Consider the following 22,622-nt stretch of genomic DNA (forward strand, 5'->3'; position numbering starts at 1 on the left):
AACAATTCAAATAAATCATTGAAAGCCCAATGATGAGTGCATGTAAACTTCTTACCACCCAGTTGTATAGAATGTCTTTGTATGCTGTAGCATTGCAGTTTCCCTTAACTGGAGAAATGAGGCCCAAACCTGTTCAAGCATGACAATGCCCTTGTGCACAAACGGAGTTCCATTCCGACATGGTGTGCCAGGTTTGAAGAGGAAGAACTGAGCCCTGCATCGAGCCTAACCTCACCAATGCTCTTGTGGCTGAATGGGAAATTTCCACAGCCATGCAGCAAACAACATAGTTGTTGGGGTCAGATAGGCTGGTTTGAGTATTTCAGCAATTGTTGATCTTCAGTAAGCTGGAGTTATCCAGGCAGAACTGCCCACCTGTAGTCTCAGATTCCTGCTCTTGACTGACTGGAGTGAAACCCAGTGTGGGCTTCTGCTGTTGTAGCCCATCTCTCTGAAAATTTAATGTGTCCTGTGTTCCTAGATGCTTTTATGCTCACTATAGTTGTGAAGATGGTTAATTAAGGTGCAGTAGCCTTCCTGTTAGCCTGAACCAGTCTGGCTGTTCTCCTCTGATCTCTCTCTCTCTCTCTCTCTCTTGCTGGAAGTTTTCTTTTGTTTGGTTGATTGTTTTCCTTGCTTTACTGGGTAAACTCTCGAGGATGTTGCGTGTGTGAAAATTCACAGAAATGATCAGTTTCTCAGGGATGTGATTTTTCCGCGAATTCGCGGAATTCCGCTTTTTTCACCTCAAAACTTGAAAAAAAATGTTTCCGATTTTTCCCTCAAATCCACATTCGTATCCTATTCGTTCTGACTTTGTTTGAAAGATGGCAGCCTCGGATTTGCATCTTTATGCCTCGATCACGGAGGCTGCCATCTTTCAACTCTTTGTTTGAAGCGAGTGCGTTCATTGGTTGTTACAGAGCGATGGGCCAATCACGTACCTCGTTTCATCTCAATGACGTAATTGCGTAAATGACGTAATTACGTCAATGAGATGAAACGAGGTACGTGATTGGCCCATCGCTCTGTAACAACCAATGAACGCGCTTGTTAGCTGTGCGTAAGCTCGCTTCAAACAAAGAGTTGAAAGATGGCAGCCTCCGTGATCGAGCGAAAAGATGCAAATCGAGTTAAAGAAATCGACAGAATAGTGAAAAACAAGTTCCGCTGGGAATGGTTGGAGAAAGAGGTTGCTACAGACGTTGGACATAAGACTGTGAGACATTTGTTCAGCGATTTCGTTCTTTGGGGAGAGGGCAGAGGTCTCTGGCTGTCAAGTTTGGGGATACTGGGACCTCCCCTGCCCGAGCTACGAGCGTCCAAAGTCGGGATAGAAATGAAACCTAAGCGGAGCGCCGCGGCTCGCCTCAGGGCGAATTACGTCCCAAGGCTAGCGGGCCCTGCTCGCGCTGGTTCTTTGGGGGGGGGTGAGAGTGAGTGTGTGTGAGAGTGAGCGACTGTGTGTGAGAGTGAGTGACTGTGTGTGAGAGTGAGCGAGTGTGTGTGAGAGTGAGCGAGTGTGTGTGAGAGTGAGCGAGTGTGTGTGAGAGTGAGCGAGTGTGTGTGAGAGTGAGCGAGTGTGTGTGAGAGTGAGTGAGCGTGTGTCAGAGTTGCATGTTGACCATTAAATTGGCTTGAATTTGTTAATTATGACAAGTTTTTTCTTGTGTGTTTTGCTTGCCATTTTAGTACAATTTTTAAGTCAGAAAAACCCAGGAGCTTCGGGGGGCTTCCCCCCTTGTCCCCCCACCAGGGCACTGCCCTGGACCAGCTGGGGGCCTGCGGCCCCCAGACCCCCGCCTAAAATTTTCAGATAATTTCACCAGCCCCAAATCACATCCCTGGTTTCTGAAATACTCAAACCAGTCCATTCGGCACCCATAACCATGCCATGTTCAAAGTCAAAGGTTGCATTTTGCATTCTGATGTTTGATGTGAACCTTTAAGGGAAACTCCAGTATTTTTTAACCTGGGCCGCATTCAGTGTCTGTCGTCGATTATTGGACAGGGGCTGTATACTCTGGCTCAAATAAATAGGGATGGCCATCAAATTAAAATGTTTCATTCATATTGTCATATTCAGCAAAATATTCAGGCATTATTTTGGAAATAGACTTCTTCACAAATTCTGCATGACTTCTCCATTTGTAAACATCAGAAAACCACCCCATGTGATAATTGACTGCAGTCACTTGAATGGGTAGCTGCATCAGAGATTGGAAGAAGGAATAGGTACAATTAGTACCTAATTGTAAAACAATTAGTGTAGAAGCAGTCGTTTTCTACAGTTTCTTTACACTTATTGAGGTAAACAGATACAGGTGTATCTCTGTTGGATCCTTTCCACGTTGTCAGACACTTAACATTAGTGAAAACAAGCGGTTTACTTTGACATGGGTGTTTGCCCTGTAGAATTATATTGTATAACCATTTTGTGGTTGCTGGTTCCAGGGCTCTAACTCAATACTGGATCGATTTTGATTGTTTTTGTCCCTTGTAAAAATTTGGACCCAAAAAGATGGGAAATTATATCAAGATGCCGGCACGGACGGATGCAGCGTCCCTTCTCTCTCCGCGTTTAGTGTCTAAAAGTGCATGTTCTAGTGTATGTCTCTGTGCTTTATGTCTACGCACATGTGCGAGTAGTGCACTGGCAATGTCGGTCACAAGATATCATCGCCACTGCCTTCTAGCTATAGGAAATATCACCAAACATCTCGCCTTGGACCAGAAAGTCATTGAGGAACTTCGAGGCCTGGGTCTTCTCTGCCGGACTACTACATCACCAGACTTGCCTGCTGTGTGTCACCCAGAGAGGAAGCGCTGGAACTGGTGTGAGAGAAAACAGAAACGTGGCAAGCATGGAGGCATCCGGGCCAGGCTAGTCATTAGCCCGCACAGACCCGCAATACTATCCCTCATTCTGGCCAATGTACGCTGACTAAATAACAAAATAGATAACATAGAACTCATGAGATCTGCACTACGTGATGTGAGGGACTGCTGTGTTTTCATCTTTACGGAATCCTGGCTGAATAACAACATCCCGGACTCCGCTATCCAGCTAGCTGGGCTAACATGCTACTGCGTTGACCGAGCCTTTATGGAAGGAGGCAAGACCCATGGTGGGGGAGTGTGTGTTTACATCAGTGATGCTTGGTGCTGGAATGCTACTGTTGTACACAAACACTGTTCTCCGCTGGTGGAGTTTATCATCATCAAGTGCCGACCCTTGTACTTACCGAGGGAGTTTACGTCGATTCTGCTCATCGCTGTTTACATCCCTCCCACCGCTAACACCAATGTTAGGAGCAAGACACTCAATGAACTCTACCAGGCCATCAGTGAACAACAGACGGCGCACCCAGACGGATTCCTCATCACAGCAGGAGACTTCAGTCACGCAGATTTAAAGGTTTTGCTGCCCAAACTACATCAACATGTGGGCTTTCCAACAAAAGGTGACAACTTACTGGACTTGGTGTTCACAACCCACAAAGGAGCTTACAAAGCCTCCCCCCTCCCCCTACCTGTGTCTCTCTGATCACATCACTATCATGCTGATACCTGCATATAGACCCAGAGTGAGAGCCATCAGACCAACACAAAAGGAGGTACGTGTGTGGCCACAGGGGGCCTCCTATGCTTTGAAAGACTGTTTTAGCACTACACACTGGGAAATTTTCAAAGAAGCAGCCACCTACAATGACCACATAGACTTAAGCCTAGGTCACAGGACGTAGGATTTTTGGCGTTTCCCAAATCGCTGCTTTTTTTTTGTTCGTGGAGAAAGATGCACATTGGCCGTAAGTTTGTCTTGCAACCTGAAAAAAACGTAAGCACCCGTAGAGTTTGTTTGACATGACAAAGAACCTCTGCGGCCGGTCTGCGGCCAGTCTACGGCTTGAAAATAAGCACGTCACACACACGCCCTCCGTGCGTTTCTTGCGTTTTTTGTGACCGAGGCTTTAGAGGCATACTTCGCGAAATGCACTGATGATGTTACTCACTGCAAAACAATTACTGTTCATGCTAACCAGAAGCCTTGGCTGACAGAAGAGGTTCACAGGCTCCTGCGGGCTCAGGATGTAGCCTTTAGGGCTGGTGACACCGCAGGACTAGCAACAGCCCGAGCCAACCTGTCCCGTGGCATCAGGGAGGCAAAACGTCAGTACAGCAAGAAAATATTTGAACACTTCAGCAACACCAGAGATGCACAGTCTCTCTGGCATGGCATTCAAACCCTCACAAACTACAAACCCCCATGGACCTGTGAGAGTGACATCACATTGCTGAACTGCCTAAATGACTTGTTTGGACACTTTGAAATACAAAACAGCACACCAGCACAGACGATCATTCCTCCCCTGGATGAGCAGGCTGTATGTCTGGCTCCAGCCAGTGTGGAGAGGACCCTCTCCAGGATCAACCCACGTAAGGCAGCTGGACCAGACAACATACCTGGTCATGTTCTGAAGGACTGTGCCATGGCGCTGAGACCTCACTGATGTCCTTACTGACATCTTTTAACATCTCCCTGAACCAAGCTGCTGTCCCCACGTGTTTCAAAGCTACAACCATAATACTTATGCCAAAGAAGCCCCTCCCATCCAGCTATAACGACTATCGGCCCGTAGCACTGACTTCCATTATCATGAAGTGCTTTGAGCGACTGGTCGTGCAGAGCATCAAGTCCATCCTCCCTCCCTCTCATGACCCATTCCAGTTTGCATATAGGTCAAACAGGTCCATAGAGGACGCTATCTCTGCTGCTCTACACCCAGCCCCCACTCATCTGGACTCAAAGAACACCTATGTACGAATGCTGTTCTTGGATTACAGTTCAGCATTCAACACAATCATTCCCCAGCAGCTAATACAAAAACTCGGACATTTGGGACTCAACACCTCTCTTTGTAACTGGGTGCTGGACTTTCTTACAGGGAGGCCACAGAATGTTTGGGTCAGCAGTAACACCTCCAGGACCATCATGCTGAGCACGGGCCCCACAAGGGTGTGTGCTCAGCCTGCTGCTCTTCACCCTGCTGACCCATGACTGTGTACCAATCTACAGCACCAACCACATCATCAAGTTTGTGGATGACATGACTGTGGTGGGCCTCATCACTAACAACGATGAAGCCAACTACAGAAATAAGGTGAGCCAGCTGGTCCAGTGGAGTAAAGACAACAATCTTTTCTTGAATGTTGGGAAGACCAAAGAGATTGTGGTCGACTTCAAAAGAGGTCACTCACAGCATCCCCCTCTGACCATCGACAGTGCTGCAGTGGAGAGGGCGAGCAGCACCAAATTCCTTGGGGTTCATATCACTCAGGACCTCTCCTGGTCCAACAACACCACATCGCTGACCGAGAAGGCTTAAACTCGCCTCTACTTCCTCCACAAACTGAGGAGTGCACAAGTCCCACCCCCATCACGTGCTCTTTCTACAGGGGCACCATTGAGAGTGTCCTTACTGGCTGCATCACTGCGTGGTATGGAGGCTCCAATGCCTCCTGCTGGAAGACTCTGCAATTAATCGTGAACATGGCCAGCAAGATCATTGGTACCCCTCAGCCCTCCCTTACGGACATCTATCACTCCCATCTCACCCACAGAGCCATCAGCATCGCTGGTGACACCTCCCACCCTTCACACTCACTCTTCAGCCTCCTGCCCTCAGGGAAAAGGTACCGGAGCCTCCCGGCCCACTCCACAAGACTACTGAACAGCTTCATCCACCAGGCTGTCAGGATGCTGAACTCTGTCCACTACCTACCCCCTACCCCTGGTCTGTAACCAGGGTTCCCGCGGGTCCTGAAAAAGTCTTAAAAAGTCTTAAATACAACTTTCGGTTTTCAAGGCCTAAAAACATCTTAAATTGTTTGGAATGACTGGAATTTTGAAAGGGAGGTATTAAATTTAGTATTGGACCGAACGAGTGAAATGTCTCCATCCAGTTTGGGGTATTTTTTAACTGTAATTTTAAAAGTGACCAGCATACCTTTTGGGGGCAGCATTGGTTCTGTGCGTTCCATAGATCAAGAACTAACGTTAGGAGGCTACTGGAGGTGGTGTGGTGCAGTGGTTGTGAAGAGTGAGAGATGCGCGGGTAGCTTACGTGGGCGCTAGAAAGCGTTGATAATTATGGGAAGATGTCTGTTTAACGACAAGTGGTTGGGGGATTACAAATACCCCCAAAATAAGGAGAAGAATCGTTTGCGATAAAAAGCGCTGGATCGCACAAATGTGTTTAAAGACGATAACGCAGCGCTGGGGACACGGCAGACTGGGAAACTGGTTTTTCACGGACACGAGGCGCGCGCGTGATATGGCCCTTTTCCACTACCCTTTTTCAGCTCACTTCAGCTCGCTTCAGCTCACTTCAGCCTGACACGGCTCGCGTTTCGACTACCAAAGAACAGCACGACTCGGCTCGCTTCAGCCCTGCTTAGCCCCTAAAACTCGCACCGTTTTGGAGTGGGGCTGAAGCGAGCCAAAGCGAGCCGAGTGAGGCTGGGGGCGTGAGCAGACACTCCCCTGTGCACTGATTGGTGAGGAGGAGTGTCCTCACATGCCCACACACGCCCCGCGAGCACGCTGGGATCTGTAAACACCGTAAACCCGGAAGAAGAATAATTATGAATTACGAGAATTTCTGGAGCCTTATGCGCCTCGCCTCATCTATACGCTCTTGCCAGTATCTGTTGGCGTTGTCGGTGACAACAAGCCACAGAACCAAGACCAGCAACACTAACGACTCCATGTCCTCCATGTTTATTGTTTACTATTCGGGTCGTGAGACTACCGCTTAAAAGCTCACTGATGTCACTGTTTGCGCTGCTTAATGACATCACATGACGTCCACCCACTTTCGCTAACTCCACCCAATGTGTCCACCCACTTCCAGCCAGCACGGTTCAGCGCGGTTGTAGTCGAAATGCAACTCCAACAGCCCCACTCAGCTCGACTCAGCCCAACTCAGCACGGCACGGCTCAGCCCGACTCAGCCGCGTTGGTAGTGGAAAAGCGGCATTAGAGGTCAAGCGCTCCGGAGTGAAACGCAGGGGGGTTCGCGCATGCACACAAGAGTCAGGTGGAAAATAAGACTTATAGGAAATACTACTAATAATAGTGATTAGCATCATTTTCTTACATAATTAACATTGTTTATTGTACTAAGTTTAATATAAATATGTAAACAACCTTTATTTCAAAACTCAATTAAAAAGAACTCCAGAAAATACAATAATTTTAAATATAGTACAATATAAATAATTTGTACAAAAAGTTTTTTAGTTTTATTATTTATCATCTACAACAGTGTTTTTAATATAATAAGAATAATATTAATAACCACTAATAATAATTAGTAGTAATAGTAATTATTATTGATTATTAATCATTACTACTTCTGAATTAGTGATTAATAAGTACTAGGGATTATTAAATGTTATAAAATTAAGTTATTAAAAATTATTACAAATAATTATTAAAACGTAGTAATTGGTAGAATACAAACAAATACTCATGGATTATAGATAATTTTTTAAAATAGTGAACATTGATATAAAATAACTCTTCTACTACTACTACTACTACTAATAATAATAATAATAATAATAATACTAGTAATACTTATTATTATTATTATTATTATTATTATTATTATTATCAGTTCAATTGTTATATCAATGTTCACTATTAAAAACAAATTATCTATAATCCATGAATAATTGTTTGTATCACTACTACTACTAATAATAATTACTACTTTTTAAATAATAATTTTAACTAATCTTATAACTCAATTTTATAGCATTTTAATAATCACTATAATTTATTTGTATTATTTAGTAGTTAATAAAAATAATTACTACTTATTATTAAATTACATTTTGGTAATCACTGCTTATTAAGTAGTAATTAATAATACTGAATTATAATAATTGCTACTCTATTATTAATTAATATAGCTAATAAGTAGTGATTATTAAAATGTTATAAAATTGAGTTAATTTTTTAAATTATTAAAAAAGTAATTATTATTATTATTAGTAGTAGTAGTAGTAATACAAACAATTATTCATGGATTATAGATAATAATTAATGATTATTTTTGAATAATGAACATTGATATAACAATTGCACTGATGATAATTATTTTACAGTTATTACAACACATTGATTAATATTGATCATGGTTATGAAAGGTGACATTTGTTTTTCTGTGTTTAATGTAACGCTCTGATGATTGTATGACTGCACAGGTTTATGCTGTTACCTGCTATAATGCAGAAGATACTCGAGAACTTCCTCAGCCAGCTGTATACTGTACGACGCTCAGACTGATTTTGCTGTCGGACACAAAATCACACATCATCAAAGATAATCTTTGGGGATTTAAATAATGCCGGCTAAGGTTGTTCAGCTGGTTCTACTTGCCGTTTATTGTTTTCGTTTTTGAAATGATTCATGGTGTTTTCTCCAGTAAACACCAGTCTTCTCTTTGGTGCTACAGTAGTTCTGCAGGCCCAAAACACACGACTTTGCTTCAGCTGTTTGCCTGTCTAACAGTTGCTATTGATGCACCCTGTTGTTCACCAATTGTGTGCATTCTTCTTAAAGTTAGTAAAAAAAAAAAACTATTGCAGAAAACAGTTTTAAGTTGTCGTATTTATCATTTTCTTTGCCATGGTACAGTCTTAATTTTTTCATTTAGAGGTCTTGAAAAGGTCTTAAAAGTCTTTAAATTTGTACTTAAAATGTGCAGATACCCTGTGTAACACATTAATTCACACAAGAAACTCTATCTCATCCGTTTGCACGTCACACTACAATCATTTGCATTACTGTTGTATCTGCTACTATTGGTCATTTGCACTACTGTTCATATACACCTCATAAGCTACTCTTCTAAGCACCTTCTCCATTACAGATATTGCACTGTATTTGCACTGATGATGGTGATGATGGATTGAGTCATCGATATGATGAATTTCTGTCCCCGGCCACTTAGTGTCTATGTCTGCGATGGCTGATCAGCCCGATGCACGAAGCGCAAACTCGCTGACAGTCAATGCAGACAAACTGCAAATCTTGTGAAGTTTGCGGGGCAGTAATAGCAGCATGGCAACGACGACGCTGTTCATTCAGCCTGGTAGTCCTCGCTTCCTCAAACAGCTGGCAACCCTTGTTGCAGGTCCTGTGCCACTGAGTCCGATCTTTGGCGGTCTTCTCGAATGACCCAGGGTCGATCCTATAGCCCTTCAGAGAAGCTTTAAGGACATCTTTGTAGCGCTTACGCTGTCCGCCCTGCGATCTTTTTCCAGTTGACAGCTCGCCAAATATGAGGGCTTTCGGAATCCTTTCAGGACCCATGCGCACTACATGTCGGGCCCAGCCCAGCTGTGTGCATGTAACAAGCGATTCTACACTTGGGATTTTACAGCAATCTAAAACTGTAGTGTTAGGAACTTTGTCCTTCCAGGTCAAGTTGCAGATCTTGAGAAGGCAGCGTTGATGGAACTGCTCCAACGCTTTGATGTGATGACGGTATTGGGTCCATGTTTCGCAGCCATAGAGGAGAGTGCTCAGTACCACAGTCCTGTACACCTGGACTTTTGTGCTTAACCGTATGCTAGAGCCCTGCACTCCCACGGGAGTCCCGTGGGACTTGCGGGACCCGCCGCAAAGCAGTGCGGCGCGGGACAAATTTTGAAAGCTCATTGCGGGCGTGGGCGGGACCAGGAGTGCACATATGCGGTCGCGGGCGGGAGCGGGAGTGCACATATGCGGCACGAGCGGGAGCGGTGATAAGCTGCAGTCCCACTAACTAAAAATGTGTTTGAAATAAAATTTATAAATTATTAATTTATGTCTATCATATATAATTTGTGCTGGATATTTTATTTGGCATTAATAAAAACATTTTAAGATGCCTAAATTTGCAGAGAATCAGATTGCCAGATTGAGTGAGGAATGGCATCTTAAATTTGCCATTGATCACCCTAACGGGCAATCCTTTGATCACTCTAATGACTCGCCGTTCACACCCAGCCTCCAGTGACCCACACTAACATGATGCCTCAATGACACCTTAGATGAGCTGGTCATCAGAATTCTGATTCTGATCCACGAGAGGATAAATAACTCTCGTTCGTTTCTCGATTCCTTTCCTCTTCCGTGTTTGAGATCTCCGATCATGGCAGAAGAGCAGAGCTCCTTTACTGAATCTCACAGTGCTTCAAAAGTAAGTGCTGCTTTAAAAAGAGGTACATTTACTGTTAAAAAGTCAAGAGTCCTGAAATCTTAGGATGATCAATGCAAATGAAAGACAATACGTGACGGAAGCTGTGAAAGAGATGACCGAGGAGTTGGGGTTTGATGTCCAAACTGATGAAAGCGCGGAGCCACCTCCACCTAAAAAGGTCACTTTTCGTGAGTTTGAGGAATGGGAGGATGTCGGTGCTACGGGTGCTGAATCGAAGTCTTTAAACTCCGAGATTGATGATTATCTGAAAGTGAAACTCATTGGATCCGAATCACACCAATCTAAAGATATCCTGCTGTGGTGGAAAAATCACTGCTATGACTTTCCCACACTTGCCAAACTGGCACGGCATGTACTGGCCACTCCAGGTTCCAGCGCACCATCCGAGCGCACGTTCAGCATATGTGGTCGCATACTGGAGGAAAGGCGCAGTATGTTGAAGCCCTCAACAGTGAACAATTTGCTGTTTCTCCATAGCTGTTCAAAGAACCCGATAGCCTAAGCAATAGGCTTAGTTGTTTCGTTTACCTGCGTTTGATTTTCTCGTTTTTCTTATTCATATTCAAACAAGGTCAGCTATGTTATATTGAGTTTAACACTTGCACGGAGGCTCAAGCCCAAATAGTTTTAGAAATGTGCAACCATAGCCCTATAATGGCTACAGTAGCCTATACTGTCGATTTTTTGTTGTTGTAGGCTAGGACTGTGTTTTGTTATAACATTTATATATGCTATGCTTATAGGGTATTCTATAGGATATTCTAGTTAGAAATGCTTAACAAATGTAAACTGGGTTAGCCTAATGTTTTGTATGGCTGAACAATAAATATACCAAATTTCCACTTGGAATTATGTGCTCGCCTGTCTTTTATTATTATTATTATTATTATTAGTGCTGTAAAAAATGTCGCGTTATTATCGCGTTAACTTGACTCAATTTTAACGGCGATAATTTTTTTTATCGCGAGATTAACGCTCTGTGACATGATGTAGGTTTCTCATAAGCTTTTAAAACTAGTAAAGATGGGATTTATGGCTCTTTGATGGGATCCGCATCTTTGTGATCCGTTCTTTGAAAAGAGCCGTTCAAAAGACTGGCTCATTTGGCTCTTTTTAAATATTTATTCAGTTTTAAGAAGACAGCGTCTGTAAACTCAATGCTATCCCAGAAATCCTTCCTGTAATATGCAAATTTGGCCGCCTCTGATTGGACAGCGCGACGCATCAACAGGCAGAAAGTGTAAAAGTACAAAATGTGTTAAGTGAGCTGAAACAGTAAAGATCAGATTCAATGCAATATTTATCAACGAACAACTTAAAGTTAATATAATAGTGTACTTTATATTATAATCAAGCATGTCAAGCCTACCGTCACTGTGTAACCTGTCTCTCTGATTAGAGTTGTAGACTAACTCAAGCAGTAAATCACTTCACTCATGGTTCTCTTGCTAGCTCTGCTTTGCAATAAAAAAAAAAAAAACATTGGTACAAAGCAAGCCCATTCACTTTTTTATGCTGATCAGAGAATTACAATGGTTTCTCATGTGACAAAAATGTGCGATTCGTGATTAAATATTTTAATCGCTTGACAGCACTAATTATTATTATTATTATTATTATTATTAGAGACACTACATGCTGAATTCAGAAACAAGGTAAATAATAACAAACGTGAACGTAAGCTGTAGATATTTATGCTCAAATCCACTCAAAGTAGGGGGCGGGGCACCATCACGCTGTGTCAAGACAAGAACTTTCCTGAGAAATAACGCGAACGTCTGCATCATGCGGGATTTGCGGGCGGGAGCGGGACAAAATATGGCAGGCGCGGGCGGGAGCGGGACTGAAAATCATAATTCTTTGTGGGCGCGGGCGGGAGCGGGACTGAAAATCATAATTCTTTGCGGGCGCGGGCGGGAGTGGGACTGCACAATGCGGGCGGGAGCGGGACTGAAAAATCCGACCCGCGCAGACCTCTACCGTATGCCATGGTCAGACCAGAGGTGGTGTTGCAGCCGGCCATAGGAAGAACCAGCCTTACTGATGCGTGCTGTGATTTCGTCATCGATTTTAGCATTCTGTGCAAGAATACCTCCAAGATAGCAGAATTTCTCGACCAATTTCAATGCTTCTCTGCAAACAGTGATGGACTGAGAGCATGATGGTGATCCAGGCCTCGGCTGGTATAGTACCTCTGTCTTCTTGATGCTGATGGTAAGGCCATATCTGCAGCAAGCTCTTGAAAAGTTGTCAACAATGAGCTGAGCGTCATCAAAGGAATGGGCGATAAGAGCGCAATCATCCACATACAGTAGATCCCGGAGTAGCATAGATGACGTTTTGGTCTTGGCCTGAAGATGCCTTAAGTTAAAGATGCTGCCATCACTTCTAAAGCAGATCATTACACCTTTATCGCAGTCTTTGAAGGCATTGTGGAGCATGGATGAAAACACTATGTTGAAAAGCAGGGGAGCCATGACACAACCTTGTTTGGTTCTATTACCGACGGCAAAAGGCGCAGAAATTGAGCCTTGGTCTACAACGCGGCCAACCATGCCATCATGAAACGAGCGGATGATGTTGACTATACAGGGAGGGCATCCAGCTTTGGCAAATATTTTCCAAAGACCCTCACGACCCACTGAAGAAGAGCATATCGGTGGTGCCATGCAAGGCACGAAATCCACACTGGCTTTCTGGAATTATCTCATCCACAATAGCGGCAATGAGGTGATTGATTGATGATCGTTGCAAGAATTTTACCCGTTATTGCCAGGAGTGAAATGCCGTGGTGATTGTCACAGATGTGTCTGTTACCTTTGTTTTTGAAAAGGTGTACAAACGGGGCATCTTTAAAGTCCTGTGGAACAGATTCCCTATCCCAGATAACATTAAACAGCCACATGAGCTCGACTGCAACTGGCTCGCCGCCACACTTGTAGATTTTGGCAGGTATCCCATCAGCGCCAGCTGCTTTTCCCGGTGAGAGCTGTTTAACAGCCTTGATGGTCTCGGCTTCTGTGGGAGCATTGTCAAGTTCTTCATGGATGGGTCTTTGAGGAAGTTGGTCAATGGCTTCATCAGAGATGGTCGACACACAGTTCAATCCAGAATTAAAGTGTTCTGCCCACCGGTTGAGAATGCCAGTCTGATCTTTGAGCGTCTGGCCGTCTGCAGCATACAATCGCGTGCTGCCATGGGATGAGGGACCGTAAACGGCCCTCAGTCCAGTGAAGAAGGCTTTGGAGTCTTTCTGGTTGTAAGCAAGTTGCAGGTCATCCGCACGATCTTTCCACCAACGGTTCTTCATGTCTCTCAGGGTGGCCTGTGCTTCTCTCTTGAGACAAAGGTAAAGGTCTTTCCTGGACTGGGATGATTTATCCATCATGTATCTAATGTGGGCATGGTGTAGGCAAACCAGGAGATCCTGAACTATGGGATCATTCTCATCGAACCAATCACGATGTTTACGTTTCACGAACCCAATGGTTTCCTCTGCAGAGCTATGGAGTGTGTCATGGAGAGTGCTCCAGTGATCCTCAAGAGACATTCCCTCTGTTCTAATGCTATTCAAGGCACTTTCGGACTTTTGAAGAAACTGAGTTGCCACTCCAGGGGAGGACAGTTTTCAGACATCAAGCTTCTTAGCTGGTACCGCCAGTCTAACCCTCCTTTTTGGTGTTTTGAAGGAGAATGCAATGGAGACACGGAGCAAACGGTGATCGGAGAAGCAGGTAGAGCCCAACATGGATCTTGTATGGTGGACATCACTGACATCCCTCTGACGGACAATAGCAAAGTCGATCTGATGCCAATGCCTGGAGCGGGGGTGCATCCAAGTGGTTTTCCTTGCACTACATTGTTGGAATAAGGTGTTCGTGATGACTAGCTGACACTGCGTACATGTTGTAAGAAGGAGGATTCCATTTGAGTTCACCTGCCCAACGCCATGTCGACCAATGACTTTGTCCCAGGAGGTGAAGTCATGACCCACCCTGGCATTGAAGTCACCCAGTAACACGAGTTTGTCTGAGCGAGGGACGGCTTGTAGGAGTTTGTCTAGTTCTTCATAGAATTGCTCTTTAGTCTCATCAGTGTGGGTCATGGTAGGGACGTACGCACTGATTAAGGTGACATAACCAGCTTCTAGGTGAAGACGAAGTGACATAAGGTGTTCATTGACCCCATGGGGCACAGAGTCTAAAAGGCTAAGATACCGGTTGTTAATGGCAAAGCCGACTCCAGCTTGTCTGGGTTCGTCTTTAGGTCGACCAGAACAGAAAAAAGTGTACCCGGAGCCACTTTCTGTAAGTTGAGAGCTTTCCGGAAGTAGGGTTTCACTGAGGGCTGCAATAGCGATGTTATAGCATTGAAGTTCTTGGGCCACAATGGCTGTACAGTGTTCCAGATTGTTTGAATTATCCTGCAGTGTACGAACGTTCCATGCTGCTAAGTGAATCTTTTCCTTACTGTTTCTACTGCAGAACTGGATGACCAGACCATCGCGGTCAATGGCCAAGTCGAAGTGGAGCAAGCTTTTTTTAGGGGATCTTTTATACCCCCCTCTCCAAATTGGAGAAGGCAGCGCTGTCCCTGAATAGGGCTGCCTTGTTGTCCTGGCAGGATACGAACAGGGGCGTTCTCCAGATCATTCCCTGAGCGACCATCACACCAGGGCCGCCATACGTGTGGACTCGTGACTACAGGCTTCCAGGAGCATCCTCCCCCTGCCTCCGTTGCCACTTATCCCTCACCACAGGACTTGCATGGGGTGGAATATGGTGGAAAAGGTGGCAGGGAAACAAACCTGCACAGTGGGTGATTAAGGTGGCGATGGGTCGTGCAATCCCAGGACACCCTCTCTTCCTGTCAGTCAGTTATGGGTACAGGTTCGGGAGCTGAAACGTGCACCCACTGGGTGGAGGCGCAGCAGCTGGCCAGTTACCTCATCCAGAGGGCTGCCCTCACAGTAGCTTGAATTTACTGGGACTTGATTTCGAAGTTTTCCGCTCCAGGTTTTTCTGTAGGGGTTTGCTCCCTTAGCCTTTGACTATCCCTAGCCACCTACAAGGCAGTAGGAACCGTAACCCTGGCCGAGGGAGGCTAAGGGTGTAATAACACTTGCCCAAGGTGTCCACCCAGGCTAGTGGAGGGAAGGAGGCGCCTTACATCTCCATTCTGGACCGGCTCCAAGCAGAGTCTAGCCATTGCCCATTTTAGTATTTGCACTACTGCTATTTTGTACATTGTTTGATTTTAGAGTGTATTTTTACCTATCTATCTATCTATCTATCTATCTATCTATCTATCTATCTATCTATCTATCTATCTATCTATCTATGTGTGTGTATATATTATTATTTTTTTTCTTAATATAATTTTTTTTTATCTGATTTTACAAGTAAGGTGAGAGAGAAACGGCATTTTGATTCTCCTATATGAACTGGATGTATAGTCAATTGACAATAAAAATCTTTGAATCTTAAATCTTAAATTAGGGCCCAAGTTAAAAAATCCCGGAGTTTCCCTTTAGCTGAAGCTCTTGAATTGTGTCTGCATGAGTTTATGCATTGTGTTGTTGCCAAATGATTGGCTAATTTGATAATTGCATGAATGAGCAAGTGTACAGGTGTTGCTATTAACGTGACAAGTGAGTCTGTTAATTTTGTTTAAAGCAAAAGATTACTATTGCCTTTACGTTTAGTAGAAAATATTTGCATGGAACGTTATACTTTTTGCTGCAGAACTCTTAAATTGAAGGCATAGATTTATTTAATGTATGAAATGTACATTTTTACAGATAAACAGGAGCAGCCAGTACCACAAATACATAGATGCCAAGAGAGAAATGTATGCTAATTGGATGAGGTGAGGAATATATTGGTTATTTGGTCCTTGATTTTCCGGTTCTTGATTTGTTGGAAAAACTTTGTCTTTCTCCTGTCACTGATATCTCCCCATGCTTTCTCTCCCTCTGTTTCATTTCTGAGATTTTTTTTTCTTTTTACCTTTTCTGATGCTTTGACTCATTTTCTAGGTATGTGAATTGTGCTCGTAATGATGAAGAGAAGAATCTTGTGGCATTTCAGTATCGCGGGGGGATTCTCTATCGTTGCTGTCAACCTATTAACCCAGGACAGGAGCTCTTGGTGTGGCCTGAAAAGGAGTATGCCAAAATCTTGGCCCTACATTTGACTCACTCTGGATTAAAAAGTGCTTTGCAAATGGTAAGGTTCAAATGTAATATTTTTACAATACATATTTTATTTTAAAAATAATTTTATTATTAACAGCTAAATAAATGTATTTAATCAATCCATACCAGTTTATCAAATGTCTCCCACCTGACCATGTCAGATTTGCCGAAAAAAAATTCCAGGTTGAAGATATACTTATCACAAAAGTACAAAATTTCTGGTTTCTACTGTTATTAGTTTTCTCAATTTTTTTTTATAAAGGGACAGAGTTAGGGGGTGTTTTGAAGTCTTTTTGATTGATGTTAATTTTTTGTTTATTATTTTTATTTCATTTCATAACTATTAAATAATTCCAAATAGTCTGGCCGTTTCCTTTCCCATGGCTGCGCTGCTGCCAGACGTGTATTTTTCATGTTGAAGCATTTTTAACCAATCACATTTCAACCATCATTTGTTGCCAGGCAAATAAATCTGCCTGGAGGCCAGTACAATCAGTTCTGCTGGCCTGTCTGTGTCATAGATTGTAGATTCAAGTTAGCGAGCCCAGAACCAGTCGTATTAGCCCGTCTCTGATGAGCCCCAACAGCCCATTGCAGGCGTATATGCTCTGATTGGCTCAAAGCATGCATAAGGAAATGTCAGGAAGGAAACGAGCATAAGATGAACTGATCACCAAAAGGCATAAAGGTAAAGACGACACATTTCAGCATTTTCTGCAAGATTTGTGTATTTTTTTTTTTTGTACAATTGGAGAGTGAAAAAAGAAAAGGAATACCATGTGAAAGTTTGGGCACCCCAATACATTTGAGTTCTCAGGTAGCTTTTACTAAGGTTCCAGACCTTAATTAGCTTATTGAGCTAATTGGGCTTTTTGAGCTTGTTGAGCTTGTTCAAATTCTTCATTAAGAAAGGTCAGATGATGCAGATTTCAAAGCTGTATAAATTCTCTGATTCCTCAAACTTGTCCCTAAAATCAACAGCCATGGGGTCCTCTGAGCAACTCCCTTGCATTCTGAATAATAAAATAATTGATGCTCACAAAACTGGAGAAGGCTACAAGAATGTAGCAAAGTGTTTTCAGGTAGCTGTTTCCTCAGATTGTAATGTTATTAAGAAATGGCACTTAACAGAAACAGTGGAGATCAAGGTGAGGTCTGGAAAATGAAAACTTTCTTAAAGAACTGCTCATTGGATTGCTAGAAAGGCAAATAAAAACCCCTGTTTGACTGGAAAAGACCTTCAGAAAGATTTAGCAGACCCTGGAGTGGTGGTGCACTGTTCTATTATGCAGTGACACCTGAACAAATATGACCTTCATGGGAGAGTCATCAGGAGAAAACCTTTCCTGTGTCCTAGCCACAAAATTCAGCGTCTGAAGTTTGCAAATGAACATCTAAATAAGCCTGATGCATTTTGGAAACAAGTCCTGTGGACTGATGAAATCAAAATCGAACTTTTTGGCCACAATGTGCAAAGGTATGTTTGGAGAAAAAAGGGTGCCAAATTCCAGGAAAAGAACACCTCTCTAACTCTGAAGCATGGGTGTGGATCGATCATGCTTTGGGGTTGTGTTGCAGCCAGTGGCACAGGGCACGTTTCATTGGTCGAGGGAAGCATGTATTCGAATAAATACCAGCAAATTCTGGAAGCAAACATCACACCATCTGTAAAACAGTTGAAGTTAAAAAGAGGATGGGTCCTACAATAAGACGATGATCCAAAACACACCTCAAAATCTACAATGGAATACAGTGGTGCTTGAAAATTTGTGAACCCTTTAGAATTTTCTATATTTCTGCATAAATATGACCTAAAACATCATCAGATTTTCACACAAGTCCTAAAAGTAGATAAAGAGAACCAAGTTAAACAAATACGACAAAAATATTATACTTGCTCCTTTATTTATTGAGGAAAATGATCCAATATTGCGTATCTGTGAGTGGCAAAAGTATGTGAACCTTTGCTTTCAGTATCTGGTGTGACCCCCTTGTGCAGCAATAACTGCAACTAAACGTTTGCGGTAACTGTTGATCAGTCCTGCACACCGGCTTGGAGGAGTTTTAGCCCATTCCTCCGTACAGAACAGCTTCAACTCTGGGATGTTGGTGGGTTTCCTCACATGAACTGCTCGCTTCAGGTCCTTCCACAACATTTCCATTGGATTAAGGTCAGGACTTTGACTTGGCCATTCCAAAACATTCACTTAATTCTTCTTTAACCATTCTTTGGTAGAACGACTTGTGTGCTTAGGGTCGTTGTCTTGCTGCATGACCCACCTTCTCTTGAGATTCAGTTCATGAACAGATGTCCTGACATTTTCCTTTAGAATTCGCTGGTATAATTCAGAATTCATTGTTCCATCAATGATGGCAAGCCATCCTGGCCCAGATGCAGCAAAACAAGCCCAAACCATGATACTACCACCACCATGTTTCACAGATGGGATAAGGCTCTTATGCTGGAATGCAGTGTTTTCCTTTCTCCAAACATAACGCTTCTCATTTAAACCAAAAAGTTCTATTTTGGTCTCATCCATCCACAAAAAATTTTCCAATAGCCTTCTGGCTTGTCCACATGATCTTTAGCAAGCTGCAGACGAGCAGCAATATTCTTTTAGGAGAGCAGTGGCTTTCTCCTTGCAACCCTGCCATGCACACCATTGTTGTTCAGTGTTCTCCTGATGGTGGACTCATGAACATTAACATTAGCCAATGTGAGAGAGGCCTTCAGTTGCTTAGAAGTTACCCTGGGGTCCTTTGTGACTTCGCCGACTATTACACGCCTTGCTCTTGGAGTGATCTTTGTTGGTCGACCACTCCTGGGGAGGGTAACAATGGTCTTGAATTTCCTCCATTTGTACATGATCTGTCTGACTGTGGATTGGTGGAGTCCAAACTCTTTAGAGATGGTTTTGTAACCTTTTCCAGCCTGATGAGCATCAACAACGCTTTTTCTGAGGTCCTCAGAAATCTCCTTTGTTCGTGCCATGATACACTTCCACAAACATGTGTTGTGAAGATCAGACTTTGATATATCCCTGTTCTTTAAATAAAACAGGGTGCCCACTCACACCTGATTGTCGTCCCATTGATTGAAAACACCTGACTCTAATTTCACCTTCAAATTAACTGCTAATCCTAGAGGTTCACATACTTTTGCCACTCACAGATATGTAATATTGGATCATTTTCCTCAATAAATAAATGAGCAAGTATAATATTTTTGTCTCATTTGTTTAACTGGGTTCTCTTTATCTACTTTTAGGACTTGTGTGAAAATCTGATGATGTTTTGGGTCATATTTATGCAGAAATATAGAAAATTCTAAAGGGTTCACAAACTTTCAAGCACCACTGTACCTCAAGAGGCACAAGCTGAAGGTTTTGCCATGGCTCACACAGTCCCCTGACCTAAACATCTGTGGATAGATCTCAAAAGAGCAGTGTATGCAAGACACCCCAAGAAACTTGTAGAACTGGAAGCCTTTTGCAATGACGAATGTGTGAAAATCCCCCAGGTAAGAACTGAAAGATTATTAGCTGGCTACAAAAAGTGTTTACAAGCTGTGATACTTGTCAAAGGGAGTGTTACTTGGTACTAACCATGCAGGGTGCCCAAACTTTTGCTTTGGGCCCTTTTCCTTTTTTCTCATTTTGAAAATGTAAAAGATGAAAATTAAAAATTGTTTTTGCTTAAAATATAAAAGGAATGAATCATCTTTAACTTTATGCCTTTTGGAGATCATTTCATCTTCAACTTGCTTAACTGTTCACAGTGACAGCAGTTTTGACCAGGGGTGCCCAAACGTTTGCATACCACTGTATATACTATATACACTTAGTGAGTGTGTAAGTGGTTAGCACGGTCGCTTCACAGCAAGAAAGTTCTGAGTTCAAGCTCAGCGGCCGGCGGGGGCCTTTCTGTGTGGAGTTTGCATGTTCTCCCCGTGTCTGCGTGAGTTTCCTCCGGGTGCTCCAATTTCCCCCACAGTTCAAAGACATGCAGTTAGGTTAATATGAGACAGCCTTGGTCTGAGGTGCCCTTGAGTGAGGCACCTAACTCCCAACTACTCCCCGGGCACTGTTAGCATGGCTGCCCGCTGCTCTGGGTATGTGTGTGTGCTCATTGCTCATGTGTGTGTGTTCACTGCTTCAGATGGGTTAAATGCAGAGAGGAATTTCACAAGTGTGTGATGAATAAAGTTGTTGTTGTTCTTCTTAGTAACACTTGTAAAAACAAACAAACAAAAACAGTGTTTTCAAGATAGAGGGCTAAAATTTCACACAGTGCTTCTCATATACTAGGTAAAATAAAATGTGAAAGGGGAGGGGAGGTGGTGGGTTATGGGGCATCATAAGTGGAAAAGGATCCTTGCAAGGGAGCATTTCTGCTCTGCAGAACAGTATCCTCTTGAGACCAAACTTCTGTATGCAGAGCAGAAATGCTCCCTCACAAGGATGCTTTTCTGCTCGCATTTTGTTCTGTTGGCTTGTATCACATGCATGTGCATGGTTTTTATGTGCATGGGTTTTGAGACTAATTAAACACCATATTCAAGCCAGGTGCAGGATAGCGAGAAGAGCTAATCAGTCTATAGAACATTATCCCGGAAAGCATGAGGGTGATCAGAGGTGTTTTTTCTACAGAAGTATGACAAAATTTTATGTTCCTCTGGTTTTTGCCTTTCAACTCTCCCATGGATACCATTTTCTCCCATGGATACCTGGTTTCTTTCTCATGGTGGAATCATGAATGCTGACCTTATCTTGGGTGAATGAGGTCTGCAGTTTCTTAGGCCCTGTCCACACGGCAACGGATTCAGGTGACTCCGATACAATTGCTTATCATTTAGGCCTGGCGTCCACACGGCACCGGCGTTTTGGGTGCCCAAAACGCAATCTTTTTGAGAACGGGTTCCAGAGTGGAAAGATCTGGCAACGTTGCCGTTGTGAAGTCGTCTGGATGAGTAGAACGGATTTGTTTACGATGACGTCACAACCACATGACTGTGAGTGCTTCACGCCGGGTAGAAGTGTAACGAATATCACCAGGATATCACCAGGAAAAAGCCTTACAGAGCACTAGTGAGAGTGAAACATGAGCTTGGATATTATTATTATTATTATTATTATTATTATTATTATTATTATGTTCAGTGTTAGTTCACAGTAGTAATGCAAGAAGCAGAATAGTGACAGTAATAGTGAAGCAAAAACATGCAATTGTACAAACACTGCAGCTCTACAGCAAAATATTTATTTATGAAATGGTCTGATTCTTAACACCAGTAGTGCCAATGATCTCATTGCGATGCGATGCGAGTTGTCAACAAATCCTATAACTTGGTTCATGAAACGCGCTTACAAAATATTTTCACTGTGAATATTTATTGTGTAATGGTGCAAAGTGAGAGAGAGAGAGAGAGAGACTCTGCCCTTAGGGCAGAGTCAATCCCGCCAGCAAAAATAGGGGAAAAAAAAGGAGCGATCTCACCTCTTCAGATGTTGGTTTTAGTCCTACAATACATTCCTCAAAAAGGGCGTAGAGGAGCAAATTAATCCATCAACGTGTAGCATTCAATTTATTCCGGACCATTAAAGACGCCACCTTCCGCGTAGAATCATACGTCATCCTCGCCGCCATATTGGATAGGTCAAAGCGGAGAATAAAGATTCATGCGCTGCCTTTAACTGTACCAACAGGTTTACCGTCCAAACAAGATCACATGGGATTACCTTTCACAGGTGAGAAACAACAAATTAATCCATCAACGTGTAGTATTCAATTTATTCCGGACCATTAAAGACGCCGCCTTCCGCGTAGAATCATACGTCATCCTCGCCGTCATATTGGATAGGTCAAAGCGGAGAATAAAGATTAGCTGCGTTTAACTGTACCAACAGGTTTGCCGTCCAAACGAGATCACATGGGATTACCTTTCACAGGTGAGACTGGAAAAATACTTTTCATTGTATTTGGTCATTATAATGTAATTTTACGAACAGATTTTCCTGACTTTGTGGCTAATATGAAGTCTCGTGCATAATAGTTTATGCGCATGCGTCCTTACTTCTTCTATTGTTCTGGTGTCTCCGAAGGGACCGTCTTACAGCGCCCCTAGAGGTGTGGCATGTGTATTGCATCGT

At 43.2% G+C, this 22,622-nt stretch overlaps 1 protein-coding gene across 7 annotated transcripts in view; it reads left to right on the forward strand.

The window, feature by feature from the left end:
- The window catches only part of LOC132891504 (histone-lysine N-methyltransferase PRDM7-like), a 94,446-nt gene that overhangs the window by 37,930 nt on the left and 33,894 nt on the right, over positions 1-22,622 (forward strand). For 6 of the 7 annotated variants that reach the window (XM_060929150.1, XM_060929148.1, XM_060929149.1 and 3 more), the window contains 2 exons: positions 16,078-16,145; positions 16,315-16,504. In XM_060929150.1, coding sequence (XP_060785133.1) covers positions 16,078-16,145; positions 16,315-16,504 — 258 coding nt within the window. Of the gene's footprint in view, positions 1-16,077; positions 16,146-16,314; positions 16,505-19,867; positions 19,994-22,622 lie in introns of those variants that run through there. The other variant, XM_060929146.1, reaches the window with a different exon arrangement.

The sequence above is a fragment of the Neoarius graeffei genome, chromosome 9, assembly GCF_027579695.1.
Source record: "Neoarius graeffei isolate fNeoGra1 chromosome 9, fNeoGra1.pri, whole genome shotgun sequence".
Classification (NCBI taxonomy): Eukaryota; Metazoa; Chordata; class Actinopteri; order Siluriformes; family Ariidae; genus Neoarius; species Neoarius graeffei.